At 41.5% G+C, this 27,022-nt stretch overlaps 1 protein-coding gene across 4 annotated transcripts in view; it reads right to left on the bottom strand.

The window, feature by feature from the left end:
- Nucleotides 1-27,022, bottom strand: part of LOC131700482 (seizure protein 6 homolog) — a 129,520-nt gene that overhangs the window by 54,004 nt on the left and 48,494 nt on the right. For all 4 annotated transcript variants that reach the window (XR_009308375.1, XR_009308374.1, XM_058997864.1 and 1 more), the window contains exons 2-3: nucleotides 9,895-10,689; nucleotides 9,061-9,194 (exon numbers count right to left, since the gene is read on the bottom strand). Coding sequence is in view for 2 of the 4 variants with exons in the window: in XM_058997864.1 (XP_058853847.1) it covers nucleotides 9,061-9,194; nucleotides 9,895-10,689 (929 nt within the window). In the remaining 2 variants the exon portion in view is untranslated. The remainder of the gene's footprint in view (nucleotides 1-9,060; nucleotides 9,195-9,894; nucleotides 10,690-27,022) is intronic.

Below are 27,022 nucleotides of genomic sequence, written 5' to 3' on the forward strand. Positions count from 1 at the left end.
AGAATTGCATCCACACAAACACAGGCTACTCTGTTAGGAGCCCAGGCTAATGTTCAGTCCTGGTTTAATGCAGGTCAGAGCTGGGATATGCATGATGGTATTCCCAATATGAATATGGGAAACACTGAAGGGGGAGTCCTTTTCCATTCACCCCACCCAGTCCCAAACTTTCACAGACAGTTTCTACTGCTACAGGGAACTAGACTGTCCTCAACGCAGAACAGAGGGCAGGCACGGATTTGTTCACTGATGTCCAATCCAGGAAGTACAGACTTTCTATTTGCTGTTGCAATTACAACATTGTGCGACACTGTTCCCAAAATTGTACGTTGATTTGTAATGCTAAGATACTTTTAAAAGAATGAGTAGATACAAATAAAAAGAACGTTGAACCAATACTACAACTACTACAATGACTACGACTTCAGTTTTGAACTAGACAGACTGTATTGTTTTGTTATCCCCTCAAGTCCGACCTTGTCTGAAGTTGTTCTTATCTCTTTTCAGATGCCCATTGATAATGGAATGACTCCACTCGGGCAAGACACACTGCATTAACGAGTACCGAGCTTACAGACCAGTAGGAGCCTGGAATCCAATAATGTGAATACCACGTGGCAAGGTTATCTGTACCTGGAATGAATGGAGTGCCAGGACCTACATGCTTATACATTATAATGCATTGGGCAAGTGTGCAATGCAGCACTACTGCATACATTACATATTGTACAATGGGCACCGCTACTTTCTCAGTGTCCTATTACACCTCCACTCGTTTCTCTCCCTGTTGAAGTCTGGCATCACAGGCCATCGAAACATGCCGACAAGCTGATGAGTTTGAAAATGCAGGCAGATTAAGCAATGCCATTTTTGGCCTAGAGCTCTGAATTTTTTATGTAGCAGGGTTTGTTTTTTTCTTCCCCCTCCTGCTGCTGCATTTTGAAAACTCACAGATCAGGCCACATCTTTTTTTAGACAATGCAATTTTAACTGAGACTGTGTCAGAACCGTTGTAATGGCCACTGCCCCTGGACTGGCTTGGCATCCCAGCCCAATGAATTGAGCGTAAAGGCAAGGGCTTGACGGGAGCGGCTAACCTCACAGTTCTAAGAAGAGCGTCCTGCCATTCAACTGAAGAGCAAGCTCTGTAGTGGAGAGACAGGTATGTGCCTCGTGCTGATGTCACTACATACAATTAACTCATTGCACTGCACTATTCACACCTGTGCAGTGCTGTGATCTCAGCTCCAGTCTATTCCAGTATCAACACCCCACCATTGTGCTGCTGTCGCTGGCAATGCTGGGGACTGCTGCTGGTTGATGGTATCCCAGTGGGCATTTTAAATCTCTTGGTGCTGTGCCCTTCACTTCACACAATAACATCTCTTTATATCCTCTTGAAGCATCTCTAGGCTTTTTTTTATGACACCTTTGTTCTTTGCAACAGTTTTAGACTAAATCCTTGTAAGCTGTTAAAGTTTCATCCTCACCCTTACAGCTTTAAAGATCGTGGCCTGCCCTCTTACCGGCTATCTAGATGTATTCTCTTGTGTTTAAAATCTTTTTGCAGGCTGTTTTCTCTCTGAAGTTTTGACATGCTTATCCTACAGGTTGTACAGCATATATATATATTTTTTTTACACTGCATTGAACTGTACCTAATCTAACCGTTTATGAGAAAACTGCAATAAAAACATGCAGTAAAATAAATTTCTTAAATGCACCACTTTTGTAACATTTTGTTTTTCCTTTAAACAAAATAAAAAGTGGTACTATCTTTGCTCTAGAGCAGAAACGTAGACACTCTGAACCCTCTAGCATGTTGTAAGGGTTGGTGTTAGGTGGTGAAGACATATACAGTATATGCCCCCCCAAAAAAAACCAGACAGACGCTCAGAAGTTGCAGCAAGTCTCTGATTTATTGTGAAATCTCCAGCCTGGTCATGCATAACTCTAGGCAGGTTAGTTTCAGGCATGCATAACATTAAACAGAACCCTTCCCTGGTTCCTTTACTGGCTTCCCAACACAGTTCCTTCCATCTACCCCTCATATTCCTGCCCCAACCCAGCTGACTCTCTCTGCTCTCAATGCCCGTGGGGGAGGAGATGCACACTCACAGGGGAGTGCTTACAAATAGAACACCTGAAAGGCTCAGCACGGCTCAACATAGAGGCTCATTACCATGTGCACTGGACACGTCAGCATGGCTGTGCCTGCAGCCTAACCTTAGCAATTCCACTTCGTTTTGAACTAAATGTGCATTGAAGCTCTTGGTTGGTTAATGAAGAAGTTAAGCCCATGCTACAGCTGGCACTGAATAGCTCTGCTAGCGTTGAGTTGGCTCTCCTAGCATGTGACAGCTAATTAAAGCTCCCCTATTTTGATTTACTGTAAACGCCTCCTGATCTGATCTAACTGTAAATGATGACAATGTATGTGCGGATGTCGAGAGGTATGGATCGGGGCTGAGGAGGAATGCAATTGCTTACTGCTTCCAGTAGAGATTACACTGAGCCATGCTGCTGTAGAATCTGTCACTGCTTCCAGTAGAGATTACACTGAGCCACGCTGCAGTAGAATCTGTCACTGCTTCCAGTAGAGATTACACTGAGCCACGCTGCAGTAGAATCTGTCACTGCTTCCAGTAGAGATTACACTGATCCACGCTGCAGTAGAATCTGTCACTGCTTCCAGTAGAGATTACACTGAGCCACGCTGCAGTAGAATCTGTCACTGCTTCCAGTAGAGATTACACTGAGCCACGCTGCAGTAGAATCTGTCACTGCTTCCAGTAGAGATTACATTGAGCCACGCTGTTGTAGAATCTGTCACTGCTTCCAGTAGAGATTACACTGAGCCACGCTGCTGTAGAATCTGTCGCTGCTTCCAGTAGAGATTACACTGAGCCACGCTGCTGTAGAATCTGTCACTGTCCACATCTCTTAACAGAGCTGATATCCCAGTACAGACTGCGAGATGGTGTAAATGTTACAACCCCAATCCACCTGCTGGGCAGCAACACGGCTGCTGCTTAAAGGGGGTCTCAGCCACTGAAACAACTCCATAGCCCTTCCCATGGTAGCTGACGGCACTCCCATGATATCTGAGGCACTATTTAAAGAAGGCTCTCAGTCTGCATGCCTGGCTTTGAGGTAGGCTGTTACGCTTGTAGTTTTCTAGCTCATCTCAATCCAGCAGTGTCTTTGGGATACAGCATCTCAGTCATGAGGAAAAGCAGCTGATTGGTTTAATGACAGGGAGAAGCATTGGTGGGTAATAACGTTAGTTCGAGTACAGCAGTGGAAGTCAGACACACAATCAGATTTATTTCTTAGTATTATATAGGTATGTTTCTTATACAGTAAGATATACAGTTCATAGGGACTGGATTAGCAAAACATTATCTCATTGACTGCACCCGTTTAAGCCTCTTATAGTTTCAGACTCGTGGGGTGAAAAAAAACATCAACATTCTAGCAATTTTGTTTTTGATGTTTGGTACTTTTTTTTTTTTTTTTAAAGCTAATAAACGGCCATGTTAATAAAAATATGAATCCTTATCCCAATCCACCACACTGCATTCCACGGTAGAAAGAATGCTTGAAAGCATGAAGGAAAAAGAACTGAACAACATGCAGAAGCGATGTTTGGTATTCTAGAAATGAGATTTACAGTCAGGTTATTTTCTGGCTCATTCCTCAGTACATACCCCCGGGAGTACCCTTTGTTTCAATGACTGTTTATTCAAATAAACCCATAAAAAGCACTGCTAGTGCGTGCACTGAGAGGGGGTCTCTGATGGAGCATGGCATTGAAGTCATTTGTATTCGTCAGGCAGCTTCCACTGCCTGTACATTTCAAAGACTCCTCATTTTAATGAACGTGCAAGTCCCCAAAGTCAACGAGAAACTAGATAGGAATAAGCTAATGGGGTTAATATAAGCCAGTTCGCTTCCTTCAGCAATATAATCTAGCCTACAACTCTAACAGACACTATAGTGTATTTGCATGCTTTTGCACAACATGGTTTGATAATGTAGATGCTCTGTCAATAATAAACAGAACAGAAATGTAAGTATTTTTGTCCTAGTATTATCTCCCTTTAAAAAACAACAACTGCAACTCTGCAAAAAAGGGCATCTCTGAAGTAAAATCTCAAATGGTACAAACCTCCTGTTTATTCAAATGCCTAGGCTCCTGCTCACTTTAATTTGCCCCACTGAAGTCATGCACTTCGGTTCTGCCGTCATTGGGCAGATGCTGTTCTTCAGCCTATCTGATTTAAGTTGGCTTTTTACTGCAAACAGCCTCTTTAGGAGTCCTGAATAATGCACTCCGAGGCTTTCATTACGCAGTATGATTATATACTATGGGAATGTGTTCCCTTCAAGCTGAAGCTTTCTATATAAATGTGTAGATATCACATGTCAACGCCAAAGGGAATGTAATCAGCGAGTTAGAATTCAGAGTTCATGATGCAGGGAGGGTGTGAAAACTCAAGACGCATGTTACAGTATGTCCTGGATTGCACCTCAGACCAGCACAGGGAGATGCTGGGATATGGTAGACAGGGCTGCCAGCTCGTTGATTTGGATCCTCCTGGGGAAGAAGCTGCAAGTGAAAGACTGTTTGGCTTCAAGGGGTCATAGCCAATGAAAAAATACTGCGCATCTTACCTGTCGTGGCGATCTGAGGTGATGAATCAATTCTGCAGAACAGACTGTGTGGTGTGGTTCATCGTCAAGGATAGTTTGAACACCCTGCAGACTCGTCACGTTAAATCGTGCCTCCTCATTGACAGTATCATGGCAGGTGTTCCTAATGCTTTGCCCAGCCCCTGTACGCCTCCTCGTGTGCTGAATACACCGCTATACCATGTTAACTAAACCTGAAGCCTTTGTGTTTATTGTTTATTGTACCTCTCTGTCGCCTGCAATGTATTTCACAGAGAATAACATGTTTTTGTCAGTGCCTGGTAAACCATGGTTGTTCACCTGTTTCCTAATGACAGCAATTAAAGCTGCTGAGATTGTGATGTCAATTATAAGTGTCTTTTTGTTTCCCAAACATTACACCCTAGGTTATTATACCAAATTTCTACTTGGGATCTCCCGAAGCTTAAATGATCACATCAATTTCACTGCATCATCTCTTTATTTATTTATGTATTTATTTATTTTATTAAACCTGTTTACAGTTTTGCGGGGAAAAGTAATAACTGTAGCCATAGCAACTGACATGACAGCCTCGTTCCCCCGTCATCATTCTGAGTAATGGCGGAAGAATGCGAGGAGCTATTGTAGGTTCTCATGCTGCCAGATTGGAAAGTTTATAACCAGCACAAAGGAAAGGCTAATAAATATGCCACATTGAATTGCCACAGCCGTGTACAATGCTGAAGCATCAACTGAACTTTACAGAAATAGGACTAAAGATCCACTTGACACTCAGTTACCTTCTGCAACGGTAACTAAAGGTGCTGCATTATAGATTATCTTGACTGCAGAATCTGTAGAGAGCCGGTTGTGTTTTTGTAACTGAAAGGATTTGTCCTGTGATCAATGTAAAAATGCCTTTTGTAATTGAAATGCTCTAGATAACTGCTGTCACTGATTTTAGTGTACAGTGTATGGGGCTGCTAAACCTCCTCATTCTAACATCTCTTTTCATCTCGGAAACCCTTTCATTGATTATGAGTAATTCTGTAGCATGTAAAGAGGACCATGTTATAATCTTACCGTAGATCTTTTTTTGTAACAGTAGTTCGGGTGGGGGGCTGTAAACGTCTTAATTGCTTTCAGTGACGTTTTCATTTTTCTTATGTATCCCTGCCGAACCCCCGCTGAGAAGCCGATGTTTAACCCTACAGCTATACTGCTGCTTTTTTTTTTTTTTTAACAGGGATGTAAATCTTGCAGACATATTTTTTTGTAATCGCAGACTAGAAACAACTCACAGCTGAGTTTGTTTTTTTTGTTTTCTGCATAAGCTGTACAAGTTTTTCATTAGGTTGCAAAAATACTCAAAAGTTAGAAAAGCTGAATTTGCAGTAAAGAAAAGAAGAAAAAACAATATCACACTTGGTGCAGCTGCTAGCTTTCAGTGCTTAGGAAGCCCACAGTGACCTGGACTGAGACTGATGCAGAGCTGAAGTTATTCTCCCAAGCAGAGTGTGCTGGGGGGTGTCAGTGGATCAGTGCTGTATGTAGAACACATCCCTCAAAACCACAAAGTCACGGCTTCACAGTGTGTGCGGAGGGCAAAAACCTGGCTGCAATCCGTGTGAAAGCCACATGGTGTGCAGTGATGTTGTGACATCCAAAGGGCTGGATGTCTGTGTTAAAGACCCCTTAACGCCTTAAAAAAAATAGCTGCTGCCTCGACTCAAGGACACTATTACTTGTCTGCAATAACACTTTGACAAACACAGCAGCATTTGTTTCCCCTATGCATTCTACATCTCTATACACACACCAGCCATGTTCACACCAGGCAACCGACCTCACAGGAGACCTGGTGCTCGCTCATGGAGACTATGGGTTGCTTTTCTGCATGTGCCGCTATGCATCGAGTCATTTTCATACCTCAACAGCCTAGGACCAGGCCCTGCCCTTCCACAGCGGGGGATGTTTCAAGAAGAGGGGCTGTAAAAGCACGGCACTCTGGGATATTTAAAATGCTTCTGATGCAACCCTGCAGTACCTTACAGTGCAGAGTAGAAGCCTCATAATCACACATCAAACTGTCAAATAAATACATGAATGAAAAAATAAATACATACAGTATGTGCGTGTGTGTGTATGTGTATATATATATATATATATATATATATATATATATATATATATATATAATGTGTGTGTGTGTGTGTGTTTTACTAATATAACTGATCATATTAAACAGGCGTCTACCTGTTTAAAGATTAGATCAATACTGATGTCACTATTGGAAACAAAAGCACCTATTTGGATACAGTAGGCAATACAATGTTCTTCAATGCGGTTTTGCCCTTTTTCTTCCCTCTGTGTTAAGCTCTTTAGTCTGTTTATTGGAAACGTAAGCCCTGGTGTAATTAGGCAAAGCGCTGCTGGAGAGACGCTTTAACGGCAGAGTATTAAAATACGTTGTAAACAAACAAAAAGAGCGGACAGCTAATCCATAAGCAATTCATTCTGAGATAAATACAGCGGCATCCTTAAATCTTGAGCACTTTGAATAATTGAAAAAAACAAACCCAAAAGGGATATTTATTCCTCCGCTCAGCAGTTTATGGGCATGGACCCGAGGACGCAGTGTAATCCCGGAGACCAGCACTCCCCGGAGCGAAACATGGAGATGCATTTCCAACAAACACTCCTCTTCAATACACATATATTAGACAAACCACCTGGGAGGTCAAAGTGGTAATAGCTATTGTAAATCTCATGATGGTTCTCTTTCAAGCGCCTGGCACTGCCACCGCATCTGAGTAAATCATCATGAAAGAGGGAGCTCAGGCTGAGGACCGCTCGGCAGACTAAACACTGAGTTTATAGGAAGCAGTACATCACTAACTAATGTAGCAATGCATTTATGAATCGGTAATTATAGGAAGCAATGCATCCCTCGCTGATGTAGGAATACATTTATGAAAGGATAATTATTGACTTGCCTATAAACAGCGGTCTGCTCCTTCTTATGCAAATCATTCATACCGACAAAAAAAACGGTCTTTTATGATGCATTATAAAAAAAAAAAAACACTTTGGAATAGTTATTGTTTGCTGAAATGAAACCAGGTAAGATGTCCAGACTAGGGGAGTTAATAATCATTCTTTCTTAATGCCTTGGTACTTGCGTTATTTATTTTTGTTGTGCTGAACGTCAATAACATGTTCTTGCGTGCGTGCGTGTGTGTGTGTGCTGGGAAACAGTATGCATTGTAAAGAATTTGAATGATGGGGTTAAACAGTGTTAACACAATATTTTTCAGATGTGTGCGTTTCTTTTATTTTTTTATTACTGAGAAGGGCTTTCGAGCAAGTGAAATAGCAAGGGTAATATAAAATATGCTCTTCAAAAGAGAATTCAAGTGCATCCTCTCAAATGAGGTTTCATAACAGAGGGTCTGAACGCTACACAAATCCACACTGGCAGGGGAGCGCGCTGATAGGGTTGCAGTATGAAGATGGAACAACAAGGAGCTCAGGTTAACAGAGCTCTACAGAAAAAAAGGATTAAAGACGGCAAAGAAGATACAGCTAACAAATGCAGGAAGACAGTTCAGACCTGTCAGGGAAACTGCAGTATCCACTGGATACATCTTGCCATTTTTCAAGCCAAAATCCAACCTGGTTACAACTATTGCAGAAGTCCTCTCTCATAGCATTACCACATTAGGGGGAGGAAGGGGTTCGGTTTAAATAAGTGCACTGTTTAACTGTGACGGCTCACCATCTCTATCCTATACTATAGGCTATGTGGTCCAGTGGTTAAAGAAAAGGGCTTGTAACCAGGAGTTCCCCGGTTCAAATCCCGGCTCACTCACTGACATGTGACCCTGAGCAAGTCACTTAACCTCCTTGTGCTCCGTCTTTCAGGTGAGACGTAATTGTAAGTGACTCTGCTGATGCATAGTTCACACACCCTAGTCTCTGTAAGTCGCCTTGGATAAAGGTGTCTGCTAAATAAACAAATAATAATGACATGCTGTACTGTGAGGGGCACACCGTCTCTATCCTGTACTATGACATGCTGTTCTGTGGAGCAGTATAGAGTTGAAAGGTCAGTGTTGAAAGGTCGTTTCTGGAATGAGGAAGCAAAACAATTGGAAAGCTAGCAGCAGTGAATGTCAGGGAGAGGGTTAGCTTTGTTCAAGAAAAAAAAAAATTAAATTCAAATATTGCCGCACAGAAGAACGTCATAACGGAGTGGTTAAAAAACAAGCACATACACATATTTGCATTTAGAAGTACGTACAAAGCTATAAACACAGCGTCGTTTTCTTAAACATCCTTTCCTCTTGTCCTGTCATAAATAAAGCAAACCATCTGAGGAGAACAGAAAAGAAGGGCACTGACCTGAATTTCCACTCCATATCCCATGAAGACAGTTACAGCGTAGCTGCAGTCCAGATTGGTGTAGTACAGGAGACTGGAGTATCGTGGGGACTCAATGTAGCCCTCGGGGCCTGTGAAATTGGAACTGCACGGAACTGTAAAGACAACAGACAGAGAATTGAACAGCTTCATAGTAGTGATCCCTTTTTCACTTTCTGTTGGGCCCCAGATTGACTCCTTTAAAGGGCTTGGATCAATAAAGATCTCTTGTCCCCCCAATGGCTGTACTGAAGTGTGACTCAGGCTGAAAAACCTTACATACCTCATTTGTTTCCTTTAATCACTAGCCAGCTAAAAGGAAAGCAACCACTTGAGAAAATAAAATGGTTACGGCTTGATTATGAAGATGTGGCAGCGCATCCGACATCGCTGGCCCCCTGTGTTTTCTCTGCCTCTTGCCGTCTCCTCGGACATCGAACGCATGCTTTCCTCTGATTGCATCTTTGTTAATTGCAGGAGGAAGCACACGCATTCCATGCAAATGAAGGGCTGTGAAAGCACTACTTAAGCCCAACCTTCCCCTGATACAGTGTTTAAATTCAAATTTATTATTGATTTCGATTTCTCCCCGGCACTTTAAAGGGCTTGTCAGGTAAACGGTCAATTAGCACATTTACTTGCCAAGCTGTTTTTGTAAAGTATTGCCGCTGCAGACTGGGTGAAGATAATGTACACTTAAAAGTAGGCAAGTGCCTTAAGATTATGGAGCTTCTCTATCTGTGATATTGCACTTGATTACACTGAGCTATAACACAACAATGCATACACCCGTGAAGAACAATGTGATGTATCTACCTGGTGTCTGCACGGTGGTTATGATGGTGGTAGTGATGATAGTGGTGGTGGTTGTCTCCTCGTCAGTGTCTCCCGATGATGATGTCATTGTTGTGACCTCACTGGCTGTCCCGGCGCCTCGCTCAGTGATTGGCTCTTGCACCTCTGTTCTGGTGGTCCCCGCCAGGGCTGTTGGTGTGTTGCTGGTCACCATGGATACCTGCTCTGGATTGGGCTCTGCCGGGCTTGTTGTGAGCACAGGGGTCGGCTGGGTAGTAAAGACTGGCTGGTGGCTGTTTTGAAATACGCCGCCCTGGTGGTCGGGGGTGGTCGTCTTTATGACTGCCGTGGTTAAAGAGTCTGTGGTAACAGCTACCCTCTCCTTCTCCATCTCCATCTCCGGAGTTCCCACTTCCTCTTTCACGGCAACATTTTGAGCCACGGAAACTGCCGCAGCCTCAGCCGTGGTTGGCGCGGTCATCATGGGCGACGGGGTCGCCATGGAGGTTGTCGTGACGATGTCAGAGAACACCGGGGGGTCATCGCTCGTCACCTGGTTCGTCGTCGGGTTTGAGGTCTCCACCCCAGCACTGAAGAAATGCTCCTGCCCCAGGAAGTCTCTCTTCAGCAGGGTCTCGTGAATGAACTCCTCGAGCAGCGGGTGGTGGTTGTGGAAGCTGATGGGAGGGGCTGTGGTGACAAGCCGCACTTCCTCTTCCGGGTCACTTGTCGTTGATACTGACTTGTGCCCGATGTTCGACTCCACCATACCGACGGTCTTGCTTCCCACAGAGTTAATGTCTTCATAGTTGAAGCCTAAAAAGAGAGGAAATCAGAGTTAGCCATCTATGTCAGATTAGAGAGCATGTGTTTCAGTAACAAACTAAATAAAAAGCACTGGCACTCAATGTCAAATCTGCGTAAAAGATCAATTGTTATTAAAATCCAAATAGCGTGCTGAAGAAATACTTTGGTCCCTAAAGTTTTAACAGTACTTTAAATACAGAATACAGAGTATAGTGTCAAGAGGGCTTCTTTCTGGCTCATTTCTTCAGCAGTTTGTTTGTTGAACACTAAGAAATCGAAACACAAGTTAAGCATTTGTAATGTCAAAAATATAAACAGCCTTGCAATAATAATGCTGATTCAAAATTCCTAAGAATCTGCTTTACTACTTTCCTGCTAATATAGTCATTGATGGGGGTAAGTACGTCAACTACGCCTGGCTAGATGCAGTATAAGGTCCATAATGATGGGTGCTACAGCATGAAACGGATGTTGAAATTGTGTTAAAGTGGAATGCGAGGGATGTGATCTAAAGGTTCTGCAAATGTTGAATTATGAACTATCGAGGGTCTGGAGTCTTCAAAGCCTCTTTTCTTGTAATAGCTCAACACCAGTTTTGACTCCAAGTCACTTCATGTTTGGCCAATAGGTCGTGGACCAGGACAGAGACAGAATATCGCAATAAGAAGCAATCTCCAAGCAAGCCTTTCAGAAGCACTCATCAGTAGACTGTTGATTTTCGTTGATTTTCCAGCAGATTTTTCAAGCCTATCACACTGTACTTTTCAAAAAAAAAAAAACCACAAGAAACAAAATTAATAAAACAAATAAAATAAGATGAGTCGGGATATAGAGCAGATGTAACACTTCAGTGCCCTTTTCAAACCAGGATTAATAAATCACGCACGGGGTCACAAGCTGTCAAGCAGAGCGTTTCTCCTTTTGGTAAATTACTCTTAGCTTGTAATGTTCTTCTTTCCCTTTGATGCCCTTGTAGAAGGTCTGTGGCATATAATACGCTGTCAGAGTTTGAATTTAGGACAGCTCTTAGCAGACACAAAACCAACCCTTCACATTTTTAAATCTTTATCAAGCTTACTGGAGATGCAGTGCCCAGGCAATGGAAAGGAAACTGAGTTTCATTGGTAGCGCAAGGGCAGCTACAATGGCACAAATCATTGGCAGCAGGGTACAGCAGTGGTAATATTTCCATACTTTAATGTAAGAACATAAGAACATAAGAACATAAGAACGTTTACAAACGAGAGGAGGCCATTCAGCCCATCTTGCTTGTTTGGTTGTTGGGATATACTACTAGACTCAGCATGGTGTCAACTAGCACACTTTGCCATTGCAATACTATGATATCATTACCGGCATTTCTCTGTAAGGGTATACAGTAGCACCCACCCAGATCTTGTAAATGTATCTGGCATTGCTTCCATTGCTTTTACTGTCTTTAGTACCATTTCATTAGGTTGGCCCTAAGAACTCAACTAAGTACCAAAGTGCACCGAATGAAATGTTTAATGGTAATGCCCCTATCTAAATGAAGCGATAAAAGTTCAATATCTTACATGCTGAGCCACATCCTCCAATGAAACCCTATTTAACCTGTTTATTTTAGTTTATTTTTTTCGTGTGTTGGGACCATGAATCTAATAAGTATAACATCCACTTTGGATACAGCTGAAGAGCGAATGCTCAGCCTTCTAAACCCATCTAAATGTAAAAAAGCAGCAGTAGCTCTCGAAATTAATTTGGTTTATCCAAAGTAAGTGATTAAAGCTGACTGCTGAGCTGTGTTTCAGGGCCGCCTTGGGGCACCAAAATGGAAAAGCTGCAGCTAAAGAGAATCAGATTTCTGTCGATAATAATGATTACTTTATCAAGGGGATGCATTCCTCGGTAAACAGAAATGAGATACACTCAAACAAGCTAATTGGCATTGCAATCAGTAATGCTGACATTCTGCCCCGACGTTGCCGTTATAGATTCTTACAAGCTGTTTAAAGGCTCTCCAAGGCCAAAACATTCATTCGCAGAAAACTGATTATCTGTTTCTTCTAACTTAAGAGTATGTCATTTCACAGATCCGCAGCTTTTATATCTAGGGGATTACACTGAGACACGCAAACATCCAGAAATGTTTTCCTTGTTTTAGTGTCAAATCCCAATGTTAGGAAATCAGCATCCTCTCTGGGTTTGAGCAGAATCGGTATGGTTTGGAACTCAGGCTTGGGCTTCGTGCAAGATCAAAACACATGATTACAAGTTCAGAGGTGCTTCCAAACACCTGCAGTCACGTGGCTTACTCTAGCAGTGCTACAAGTCATAAAACCAATTCAATTGCTGGGGCTAAGCCAGAACTGCATCTCTGTGTACTGTCTGAAAGGATGGAGATGGAAGAAGCCCTTCTCTTTGAAGAGCTATGTGCATACCTTGGAGAAGTAATTATGTTCTTTCTTTACACCTACAGATGATTCTGATTTCCACCCAGATGTGATGGAATTGTATTCTGCATACTGATGCCGACGAGGAGAAAGAAGGAGGGGTGCGGTTGCTATGAAAATCAATAGAATGCTTTGCACGGTTCACATCATATTAGATAAGAAGAGCTTCACTATTGTAAACATTCAGCATTTCCTCTCTGGCCTCAGATAAGCAATTCTGAATGAACGGCCTCTCTTTCAGAAATCAGGTCTCATGCAATATTGCGACCTTTCAACTCTGGCACAGTATTCCAAGGAGTTAAGTCAGCATGAAACAGTCATTTCAGAAGAGCACCTTCTTCCCTGTTCTCCTCAAACAAGGTAATATGTTTAATCTGTGAATCCCTCTAACGGCAAGTTTGAGTTGAGTTTTTATTTGGTTTTTCTAAGCTGCTGTTATCGTTAATTCCAGTGGTTTTGAAGCACCGCCAGACCAGGGTGAAATACACATTATTACAGCCCGTGCTCTGAAACAGGCAGAGAGAGCAGGTTTAATTCAAACCCTTCCCCTGTAGCTCAACATGCTCGGATTTCTGCGGAACAACACTGCACACCTACATTCCCCTGCCGTTTCCAAGCAGCAATAACCTCCCCTGAACCATCCCTGGTGCTAAGTAAAGATTGTTCTCCGCTATAAAACTTTATATCCGAAGTCAAAGCCTTCATCTCATGTTTTGGCACCTGCTAAAGCATTCCGTGTTCTTTGCTTTTTGAGATCTTTTGTTTCAAGTTCACTTTAAAGGAACCATCAGCAGTGTGCCAAAATATGAGCGGATAAAATAACAGATTTTTTTTTTTTTTTTTGCGCACGTAGAAAATCTCCTGTTCTGCTAACTGGGAAGGTTTATTAACAAAGCAGGAGAAGTTAATGATGGTGACAGTACTACAGAGAATCTGATTCTATTTAAACCAGACCCTCAATTCTTAAATCAAACAAATGTTCACTTGATCTGAAACTAGAAATAATGAGCTGAAATTAGTTTAGTGATTAGAGATGGCAATTATTATTTATTTTTTTTAGCAAATTCCTGTCTTGCGTGTTTTATCCAGTCACACTATAACAAGCAATGCGTGAAAGATATCAGATATGATTGAGGGAGGCTGTGATCAAATTAAATCAAATTAAAATGGCTAGAATTACAGAAAGTGTGTGTGGAGAACAGGATATTAATTTGTCGCAGCGCTCCGCAGACATTACATTCTACCTGTGACTTGTTCTGGAAGAAGAGATCTCTTCTCTGCGCTGAATTGCCACAGGTGACAAGTTGTACTGTACCTGTTTGGCTTTCAGATGAAAACAGAATCAATAATTCAGAGATATACTACAGCACTTTCCCTGGAGGTAATTTCTGCCAGGGTGTTCAAAGCAGATCTCCAGTGTATTTTTAACCACGAACATGCTTTTCCCAGCGAAGACTCCTGGATTCTTTTTTTTTTTTAAAGTTAATGGCAGTGTATGCATGCTAGCATCTTGAGTTGCTGTCACGTATTTGTCATGCCATTTCCCTTTAGTGCTCCAATTGTCATTAAACTACATCCACCAGCCACTGACTGTAATATAGTCCCGTAACATTAAGCATGCACAGATGTACAACAGAAGTGTATGCACGGACGTATACTTCTCATGGTAGATACAAATGACCTCATAGTAATGCAGCTGAGCATCTCTTCAAAGCAGTTAGCTCCCAGCAAAAAAAAAAAAAAAAACAGCCCAGTAGAAAAGGCTATCCAGAAAGCCCCATTAAATTCTATGAATGCTATTCACCAGAGGGAGATGGTTATCTCCAAGACAATTTCTCTTGTTAGTTATTGAGTACAGATTATATGCCCTCTAGTTTACTCTATGTTCAGTCCTATTTCTAAATTAGTAGAGTACTTGGAGTACACAATAGTGCTCCTTAGCTTTTGGAAAGTCGGCATGGCAAATGCAATGCTAAGTTTTAAGAAGAGGCTGTCAACACATTACACACACGCACCAAAGATTATAAGCACCTCCGTTCTTATGGGACACAGACTCTAGCTTTGTGTTTACAACATCAATAATTTAGCACCAGCTAGAGATACACTGTAGCGTTCAAAAGGAGAGCTCTTTTGCAGGATTATATTCCCACCAGGGGCACCGTAGCTGGAGGGGTCAACCCCCCCAACCACCCCCCCACAAAACACACAATTTTAAAAGTGGGGGGGCACAGTGGGTGAGAAAGGCGCTTGTACAGCATACAAAGTTTAGTTACGGTTATACTCTGCGTATACTTTTACTTCGTGAGATGTTTGCTAGAAATAAAAGTGCATTCTCAAAATCATGTTCTACAGACAGAGACGCATTCAACACCCAGCAGAAGGGAGAAGAAACTGCGCTTTCCATCATCTGTGAAGGACTCGTCAATAACAGGGAGAAGCGTCTATCCTCCAGCAGCACAGCTGTCGACATGTGGCAACAGCAGTAAAGTGAAGCCATAGGAAACTAGGACAGCGCAGCTGATATGGTCCAAACAGACTGCACTTGGCTTGACGCAGGTGTATCATGACCATGTCGCAGTGGCATTGAAGATGTGAGAGGAAGTCAGTCCAGGTCACACAGAGGGCTTGTGGGAGAACCGCAAAGGCAATTTGGAGATGTTTACTTCCTCCTGGGTGAAGGCCTTTAAATTGATACTTTCAGCAGCATCTCTGGCTTTGAAACTCTGTGACACATATTTTGTGGGATAGCAGGAAAGAGCGCCCATAGCAATGCTTTGATGTTTATCGTATTGTTACATTTCAAAGCCTGTTACAGAAAATTGGCTTATCTCATGCAGACTTCTGATATAATATGATCTTGATTGCATGCACTATTATCCAGTTCCTCTGAAAATATAAGAGTTTCATGAATCCATTCCACTTTAGGAAGACAATCTCTGCAAATTTCTGACACAAAGTACAACACCAAACTCAAAAAGTTAATCCTTTTTTTTATTACTTTGTTTGCCTTTCAAGTTCTGAGTTACTGTGTGGCTAACGAAATAGACAGTAAGCCGCCTGATAGGAAGGAAATGATATTTACTTTGAGAGCAACCTCATTAGTTATAACTTCAATATATAAAAAAATATATAAAATATAAAAAAACATGTTCATTTAAAATCCATACGGCAGCATACAATGGCAATAGCATAGTCAAACTTGAAAGCATGGTAGACAAACACGCACATTTTTAATTTGATTTTTTTCTCTTTGAATGCCATCTGCAAAGCCCTTGTCACTATTCAAGTGGATGATTAAGTGCAACAATAACGTTAAATAAGCTGCAGCAAACGAACAAACCGCGCTCTCCCTTTCTTTCACAATGAAGAATCATGTAGAGCAACGCGACGCATGTTACTCGGACAATCCCATCACCACTAACAAATTAAAAGTGTCTACTGCAATAAAACAAATCCGACCTCAATCTCAAATTGAATTTCTTTGATTTGTTGCCTATCGCAAGCCCATCTCAGTCTGTTTACATGGCATTATGTTTTCTGCACGGTTCTTTCCATCTGTAATTACACTCACTGAAAGAGAGACGGGACTCTGAACTGGGGTAATCATCTCACTAACACAATGTTATTACACAGGACCAGGCTGCACAGAGCACTCCTCGTGTCTCTCTTTTGATTGGACGCCCTGCCACGCTCGCTGTGACTCTATTGGAGAAGTCATATGCCTGTTTATGACACATTCTTTAATAAGGAAATTCTGCACCTGTTCAATATATGAAATATCTAATAAATGTATATTTGTATAATCACTTTAGTGCCAGCCACGGCCCGTGGGTACATCGAAATCGTGGCCTAACACCAGAGAGGCATTCCCAGGACTGCTGGCATTGAAAGCTCTTGTTATACATATATGGGTGTTCAATTCTATGCATAAGTGTGCAGTTTATCAAAATACACAATAGGTCACAGTAAAAGGAAACGCTTGCTTCTTTTGCCTTCATTCAGGTGTGCTCGATTGTGCCAATGTGATTAAATCCTCTGTCTCTTTGCATTTGATTGCCACCCACCAGGGTATTCGGCCACACATTATTATGACAGACCTCAATGCCAGAAGTCATTTTTTCATCCATTCGCTTAATCAATTGCAATCATGGAATTATACAAAGGGGAGACCATGCAGCCTGTGTCATTTCAGAGAGCTTACACAGATCAGACCTTCGTGCAGCCTGTACCGTCACACACTCTGCCCATCACCATAAAGGCATCTAAATGAAGTACAATCCTTTCCAAACTATAAGTAATTATATATTGTATCTGCTATACAGGTACTCTTATCACGAACATTCAATTCCATTAACAGCAAAGCAGCACGGTGAAAATACAAATTATTATATACTGCATGTGCTGTATCACTGTGAAACCTTTAAATACCTGCTACTGATAGGATCGTGTTAAAATTCATTTAAACTACAGCAGGGGTGACTGGAGCACCATTAAGCGATGAACAGGATTGCCCTGCCGGCCCTGTTGTTGTCAGATTCATTCTGTGTAACTGAGCCTGTAGGTATCAATTACTCAATTATTTTTAGTGGCAAGGTAGAAAGACATTGTGTCAAGAGATAGCCTGATGATGAGTGAGGCTTCGACTGTGAAAGGAGAGAGCACCACAGTCCGAGGTCCTCCACATTGCCATAGAGTCTGCTGCAGTTCCCAGATCACACAGGTCACACAACAAACCCCTAGACTGCTTCTACTGATGTGACGACATTTCGAGAATTCTGCACAGTCTCCAGTGGCTCCATTTAGAGCGGGCCTAAATTGCAGCATTAAAGAGAAGTTAATTACGATGCACAAAAGCCACAGCAAAGTATACCCACGCAGAGCTGTTTAATTAAAACAGAAGCTGGATACGTTTAGGGAGCCTACACCAACGCACACTTCTATTACTGTCATTAATCTTCTGCTATGACAGAGAATATGTCAAGGCTCTTTTTGAAACTCCGGGAGGGGGAATCATATTCCATAGCCTTATTCTGTCATAACAAGAACAATCTCAGAATTAAAAAACAGAAAATCCTATTGATATTTGACATTTCTACATGTGAATATAACAGTCTATTGCTACAAAGCAAAAGTTCTTTCTTTTCAAACCAGGAATGCATATTGTATTCCAAATATGGTGCCTGAACTTAATAAACACAGAATTCTTCTAAAACAGCTTAACTGACCCTAAAACAGCCTTATTGATCCTGAGCCACTGTTTAAAAAACCGTGGTCATCCTGAGCAGAAAAGCCAGTCAGAAACACTCACTAGCTGGACTAGCTGGTTAGTCGCCACACGTAAATATAAGATTGTTAAGAAAGCATGGTTTTGGTTCTGCGTGGGTAAAAATGATCAGTTTGTGATGTAAAAACATAACCAGCTCAGGATTCGTCCCTGGGTGTTAATGCATTCTCTTGCTCATTGATTATTGTTGAGTTAGACACTATCAGGGCATTGTGTAATAAACAAGTAACAGTGAATTCGTACTGAAGCGCATTTGCACTGCTGCAACTTTGACTGAGCATCAGAGATACTGATTGCCCTGGAGTTTGGTTCTTACACATCACTGTGCTTTCATGTTACACACAGTGCACTGCAACCGATTACATTACATTACATGTAGTAGAAGTGGCAGGATAAAAGCCAGGGAAGAAACAAGCCCCCGAGCAACACGCACAAATATTTAAAAAGGGCTTTATTTAGATTGCTAAAACGATGCATTGGCTTGTTTTTTGTTTTTTTTAACAGTGGCGTTGCGATTTTCTTAAGTAAGTCACACGAATCGACATGCACAGTTTTAAACACGATTCACTAACTCAACCTGTTTTAGATAACCCTCACATGTCAGCACCATCTTTTGGACATGCAAGCTGTTTGCTTCCCTGAATCAGGAGCAGCAGTGCAAGAGGAGAATTCACAAAGGCAGTGTGTCCTTGCAGACCTCAGTGTGAGCTTCAGCGGCAGTCTCAATGAATCAGCTGAATAAATGTAGAGCACTGTGCTGTGAGACAGCATTACAGTGTAACAGTGCATCGCTGTCTTAATGAATCCTGTTAGTGGCCTTGTGAAATAACCTCCTATCCTTCCACTGAGCGCACACACTGCCCTGTTGTATCGTTTCCTTTCTCTACACGGTACAGTACAGCATGACTGCACTGTAAAGCCTTTGTGGTACACTATTCGTAATGATGCCTAGTGTGACCTGCCATTAAAACCCCTTTACTGTGCAGCTATAAAGTCAAGCGATTGCTTTCCAAAACAAATCTAATTACTGTAAACCCGAGCACCTATTTTTGTACACATGCTGGATATCCATTAGGCTAATTATTCGTTCCGGTTACCAACTCTTGCTGGGTTACCAGAATACTTTAACCTGGAGACGAGCATTCAGATACAACTACAGAAACTGAGCCATGCCTGTTTGTTAAAATTCATTCAGTTAGGGAAAAACGCTGACTATAAAAACACATGACAGGACTACTCTGTAGGGACGGTGCATTTTTACAAAAACATTCTGCACAGCGTACGGTATAACCTCTCCTGTTACTGCAGACTTACACATAGACCCCAGTGATCTTCCAATGGTATCACACTATGCACAAGCCTTTAAGTGTAATGGATTTATAGCTAATGAGATAAATGCATCTGGAATGACTCTGAGTTGAAACTGGTGGGAGGCTAATAGATGGACTGGGGCTTTGACAATATCTGAACATGGATATAGGACCCCCCATTATTTATTAATAGCTTCACTTGCTATAAATTATAGAAATGAAATGATTAAAGTCTGCCATTCACGCAGGAATAAGAGGTTCTCTATGAAATCCGTTCCGTTCAGTATATCTCAGGTATTATTTATTTAACTTTTTATTACTAATTAATACAACTATATCTATATATAAAAAAAGATTCCCACTAGCACTTCTCCAAATCTAATCCCTTTGGTTATTTTTCAACTCGTGTAACACAGGGAACTTGTTATCTCTCTCTCTCTCTCTCTCTCTCTCTCCTCTTTACCCATTATCCTTCCTATTAACTTTTTAAGTTATTTAAGTGATGGGTATATTGAGTTTGACAGCTGGAATTTATGCCATTAAAAAAATAACTGCTTATTGTGTTAGCTGCCCTCTAGTTAGGCTTCTGTTGCTTAACTCTATCACAAATAATTCTATAATCCAAGAAGAGAGAGAGAGAGAGAGAGAGAGAGAGAGAGAGAGAGAGACAGGATACTGCACTCCATTAGCCAATCAGAAAGCAGAATGACAGAGGTAGAATGAATGATAAACCCCCAGCCCCCAAGCTGCTGTAAGGACGCATGGGGCCGGTCGTCAGCAGCTGGGAGCTGCATATCATTTCTCTGTTAAATTACACGGTGCAAAGAGGATTTCATGCAACAAGCAGATGAAATAAAGTCTTTATTCCTCATTAGGCTTTCAGGGAGGCCTTTTTACTTGATGCATTTATGATTAGCGCAGAGCAATCCTGACGGCTGGGTCTGATGGGCCCCGTGTCGCTCCAGACACCGGATTCCTTTCTCACAATGAACGCTCATGCTGATCTGATGGGTGCTGCTGTGATGAAGAAGACCTGAGTGCACACGGAGTAGCAGATGGTTACAATTAGGCTTCTCAGATAGATTTTGTTGTGAAGTTAGTCGCATTAATAGTTTGGTACTGCAGAAAAGGGATTTGAAATATGATTTGAAAGACACTTCTTTAGGGAATTATGCATCCAATTTTAATGTAATCTCCAACCATTGTTTGAATACAGTTTATAAACTTGGTAGCAGATACAATATAAAATATCAGCTGGGTTTAGGAGACAAACTCACCCATGGGAATGCTATTAAAAAAAACTAGTCGCGATGATTCAACAACTGTCTTGGACCATGATGCAATGAAATACTGTAGAAAAGAAAACGGATTCTACCATTAAATGCTTATGTTTTTTGTTTGGTTATTTTTTTTATACGCAGGCTTTCCTGATGCGAAAAAGTCTTTTGGAATCGTCTCTTGTGAAGGAACCTATTAATCATCCTCAAGGCTTGTATCACACTTAGATCTCACTGCATTATATTTCAGAATTCTGGCAACAGTTTCCTTTCACTTTCAGCCCAGTTCCACCAAGGCAGTCCTAGGGAATCGCCTTTGCTTTAACCTTCTGAAACAAAAGATTGGTAGACCTGCATGAAGAAGATCATTTGCACGCATTGGTACGAGGTATACCCAGCGGCACTGCGGGACCTGTTTAAGATATTGCACCCCACTCTTGCACCCAGGTCCACTTTCAAAGCACTGTAGCTGCTGTAAATCAGTACATTACCACTTGCATGTTATTGCTGCTGCACGATTCCTGACAGACAGCTCGGTCTGCTTCTTTCATTTCCTTTTCGTGCTTTAACATCAGTAGATAAAACATTTAAAAGGATCTAAACCCATAATGATAAAATAAAACATCTTACCCACCGCTTGCCGTTGAACTAATGTACCTTTAAATATAGCTGTTCCGTTGCTTACTTTTGCAGCTGTTGCAATTTCAGTTCATTGCACTGGCAGCACCGTGAACGAAACATATCTTAAAAGATCTCATCAAAAAACAACCTCTACTGTTATAAGAATTCAACTCTACTACATTAGTTTTGATAGATAGTTCTGTTCTTCTGCCGCTATTCTTCAGTGTGCATGTTTCCTGAATGTAATTTAGAAATCATCTCCCACACTCTGTATCTTCCCTAGTTGTTTTTTTTTTTTGCATGCTTTTTTTTTTTTTTTAAACCAGACCCTGCACCCCATTCTGCCTCAGAATTATAAATAAGTGTAATCTATTTGGAACTGCTTGTAATCGACTCCCCTGCAGGGCATGCACACACAGCCCAGAACCTCTCTGCACTGCACTGTGCATCTCTGCAAGGCTGACCAGTAAGAGAGGCTCAGGTGCACCCGCCTACAGAATGAATGTATTTTAATAAGATCCATTTATTACACTGTAAAACGTAATGAGTTTATGCTGAGGGCTTGCCAAAACTCCCTTTATGTTTTAATCAGGATTACCCTCTACCGTGTAACCCCCAAAGTGTTTCCTTAATGGTCTCCGCTCTGGGTAAGCTGCATCTCCTTCCCCTTACAAGCAGCAGACTAAAGACACAGCCGGGCTTTCTTGACGTGTGTTTCAAAGGGCCTGTATGCTGCTGCTCTCTGCTACAGGACAGAAGTATTCCTGTTGGCTTGGCCTCCTTGGTTTCTAACACTAGTCTTTCTAACTTTTACTTTCACAATGATTTTGCGTTCACTTTGCTCGTCATAGAACACCACCACTACTACAACTGAGAAGAAACCCTTTAATAAAATGCCACCGGGCTATGCTTTTCATCTCAGTTCTCTATACGCATGGATACACAGTGTCCATTATAGAATCCCTATTTGCTAGAAGATTAGTAGTTACTATTGTTAGTTCATATTGGAGGATACAATCTCCGGCAGATGAAAGCTTACATGTGTGGGTTGTTTTGTTGGATAATTGAATTCATGCCGATTCACATTTTTACACATGATTAGTACAATTACATTTTGGTATTGTAAGTGTTTAACTGTGAAACTGGTAGAAGAAACATGGAGCATGCTAGGCACTCTGGGCATCTACATCCGAAACTGGAAAATCAAAAACCATTAACTGATTCAAATTCGGAACCAAGCACCAGAGGAGCAGCAGGGAAGCAATTTCTAGCTGCACGGTGCATGTTGGTCTTCCCGGAGAGAAAGATTTCTCAGCCTTTCCAGTAAGCGTTACCTCGAAATGTGTGACTCAAGTAAAAATCAAGAGCAACATCTTGCCACGCTCACACATGGTTGGTTAGCATAACTATTTCATCAATACAAGCGAAATGAAATGTAAACCCTAGCAACATTGAAACCCCCTCAAACGAAAACTCGACAGCATATGCATTCGTACTTTAATGCTGATAAATACTTTCCATCAGGCCGGGGGGGGGGGCGCTGAGCAGGCAGCAGATGGAATATGTCATCCCAGGACAAATGCTTCAGGCCTGGGCACCATGATGTAGCAGCTTGTCAATCTGCTTGTTCATAGAGGCACAGTATTCACCTGTTCGTTTTACAAAATGACATTATTATTGTTCTTGCTAGAAAAGTATGCACAGATTATTGAGAGTAAACAGCTTGTTGTGTCTGTGGATTGCTCTAATTTGTTAGTTCAATTAATGTTCGAGCCGTATACTCTATATCAGAGGAGTCCAATCATGTCCAAAAAAAAGCTCTTTCACTTTTCATTATTTAGCTCTTTTGATATGTTTTTTTTTTTTAGTTCAGCTTTGTTTTTTTACATTCTCGAAGAACCCCAAATCAAATCCCCTCCAACACATTCTTATCGCGAAAGCTCCCTCGTCGACCTCTGCCTCCGAGTGTCAGTTTGATCCTGTGCACGGAGCAGTGAGAGAAGGAACGGGCTGACGGCGAGGCGAGATTAATTAACCTCCAGGACGCCCCACAGCGCCGCCGCTCCGCCAGTCATGTTGTTTACTGGCTCCCTCAGAAGAAGCAGCCAGCGTGTTTCTATTGAAACATTGCTTCAGTTTTCTGGTATTATTCCTCCTTTTTGATATTTCATTCCCCCTGAAACACTGTTACGTGTCACAGGCCCCTTCCTGTGTTTTATTTATTACCAAAGGTAAGAGCCCAGTGTTTTGCTAGCGGAGGTCTTTATAGAATTTGTGATTTCAGATTGTCAAAGCAGCAGCTCAGTTCAGGCAGAGGCAATGCACCACAGTCAGGGCTAACCCTTAAATTACATGAAGTCCCTTATGACAGTGACCTTATGCTCTTGCCATATCTAAAGAAGTCCTGCTGTTTTGAAGTCCTGTTTTTCTCTGCAAACATACACCTGACACTCACTGTTTCCTTGTTATATTGCAAAGCGCTTGCTCGTCCACTTAAATCCGAAGGATAATTACCGATGCAATAGTTCGGTACTAAGTGGCAGTGGTAGCTCAAGGCCAGTTTAGTAGCGCTTTTATATTTTGGCGGATCGCTGGCTGAGAGCAAGAATGGTTTTAAAAGTTATCACAAGATACGGCAAATGTAATGCATAATGTAAAAGAAAACCTGTACAAAACAATGCAGAAGACGGAATCAGAACTCTCTACGACCTAAACAACTTTTTTTTTATTGTTGTTGAAGATTCTGTTTAGCAGCAGGTCCGAGTGCTAACAGGTCGCCCCAGCAATCCTGTGATGACATCATGCAATCTATCCACTGTGCCTGCGTGGAAGGGCATGCGCTGGTCCCCACAGCAACCACACATCAATAGAACCAGAGCTTTCCTAGCACAGGGGCTGCTGCATCAGAGCCAGCCCAGTCGTATACTGTATGAACTGAACCCTAATGTGAACACCGGGATGCAGCGTGAACAGGATCATGCCTCGCCTTGGTTTGCTGTGGAAGTATAAAAATCGAATGTAAGGTAACAGCAATACCGACTTTGAATAAAAAAAATACCTGTCTGGCCTGCCTAATGGGAACAGATTTGCATATTAATATTTAAGCTGTCACTGACGGATACCGGGCATAACTGTGCGGCTACACCTATTGGGGCTATCAGATTCGGACAGCTACAGTTACTGAAAAATCACTGTTTCCTGAACATGTAAAATGTGTTGCGGAAGCTTCATCTAGATTCCTGATGCACAAGCTGTAGCTGCGAGTTTAACCCTTACAGTGCCATGTGGTACAAACCCCATTACAATAGTGTTGTAATAGTGTTGACAGGCAGGGTTTTAAACAGTGTTAAGATTAAGTAATAAGTATAAAAACAGGTCTCATTACAACCGTAGCCAAAGTATTTTAAATGATCATTAATGAATAAAGTAAACTGCTTTCTTGTATTATTGCCAGCATAATGATGTTTCTTCTATACCAATTTATTTCCATTAAAATATCTCAGAGTGCCGGTTGTTATTTTGTATTACCGTACAGCATACAGTGACAGTCTAATATGGATTTGTATTTGTGTAGCGTGATTGTAGGTAGACGAAAGGGCATCTTTCAGATGAATTCCCTGTAGAATACACTGGGTTCACCAGGCATCAATGTGGAAGACTTTCTCTTCAAGTGATTTCATAACCAAGTGAAAGCAATTGATTTTCTTCACTGTCAGAATCTGACCCGGTCAACTACAATTTTGTCCCATTACTGCTGCACACACGAGTAAGCCGGGGCGATTAAGACATAACAAAATACTTGAAAGCGCATCTTAAATTAGCATACAGAAAACCAAAAAGGCTGCTACAACTGAAAGTGACAGCAGGCTTTCTTTCCATTGCTCAGGACTCCTCTAAACCAGGTCAAGCTCATGGATGCTGTTTCCCGGTTATAGAAGAAAACAGTTAAAAATGAGCAACGTCGCAGCAGGTCTGTATCCACACCACAGACCGCTTTCCATGAAGTGTCTCTAATTACTGTGTATTTATCAATCAATCAATCTTTATTTTATATAGCACCTTTCATAGTGAACCACCAACACAAAGCGCTTTACAAGACGCAGTAACTACTTTGTAAATACATGTGTACTGACACAATTACAAAGTTATTATGCACAGTTACTATGTACTTAATTCATTTTTAAATATGTAAGTACACAATTGTATTACAAAATGGTTAGGGTTGGGGTGTGTTCAAGCCATCAATTAAATTAGAAAATCACTCATTTGCCTATTTTGACAATTTTCCAAGTGGTTTGATTTCTTATGCACAACAAATCAAAAACTCCAGCTGCAGTGGGCTGTTCTAATAAAGGCACACGCTCCTGCACACACAGTACAGGACAGTGCTGCTAATGCTGCTTAGCAGTGATTCATGCTATTGCTTCTGAGCTAGCAAAGCCACTGACCCACTTTTGTGTAAGTGCATGTCCAGCACAGAATCCAGTGGACACTGTATCTTGGGTACAAATTGGATACCGGCAGCCTGCAATCCTGTTAAGTGAAGAAATATTGAGGTCTCCAGTGGCAGACGCAGAAACCATCGCAAGCTGCCACTTTAATGGAAGATCAGGCACCCACAGCTCCCTCTGCCACTGTTTCCAGGGCATGGTGTATTGCCTGCTGCCCCTGCTGCAGTTTGCTCAAATAAATGATCACTGCAGCGGCATCATAATCTTGGGGATTCAACACACAAATAGCTTTTGCTAGAGAAACACACTTGGTAAATATCTAAAAAAAAACACACATTTATTATTTATGTATTTATTTTTAAAGGGCTTGAACTTCTTGTTCTTTCCTAACATATATTTTTCAGAGTTGTTATTTTAATGTTTGGGTTCATAGGAGGCTAAAGCACTGTAATAGCATTTCATTCTCAGAGGTTTACACTTATGGTGTCTTTTTGTGTTTTAGACCATCATATTTGATATTTTTGTTAACCACAAAATACTGTTCTTTGACCATTTGCCGTATACCACAGTGAAGAGCATAATCTGTTAGTGGTACAGTATTTTTTCTTAACATGATGCTAACATTATAAATTATCCAGATGAACAAACTAGTGTTTTAGAATATTATTTAGCATATTCACAATTAAAAAAAAAACAAGTTGCACTTATCAATGCACTCAAATTTAAGGAACAAATCAGTAAATACAAAATCTCTTGTAACATTTTAAGTAAAATTCTGTAAAAGTATGCAAGTGTAAGAAAGCAGAGTCCCTGGTAAACAACTGAAATACTGCACAAACACGGCGTACAGCAGAACAGCTGGAAGCCATGAACATGATTTGTAAAACGTACGAGTGAGTGTCAGGAAGATAAAGCAGAGACCAGGTCGCTGGCCTGCAGAGGGGTGTAAACGATACACACCAACACC

Source organism: Acipenser ruthenus, chromosome 24, assembly GCF_902713425.1.
Source record: "Acipenser ruthenus chromosome 24, fAciRut3.2 maternal haplotype, whole genome shotgun sequence".
Classification (NCBI taxonomy): domain Eukaryota; kingdom Metazoa; phylum Chordata; class Actinopteri; order Acipenseriformes; family Acipenseridae; genus Acipenser; species Acipenser ruthenus.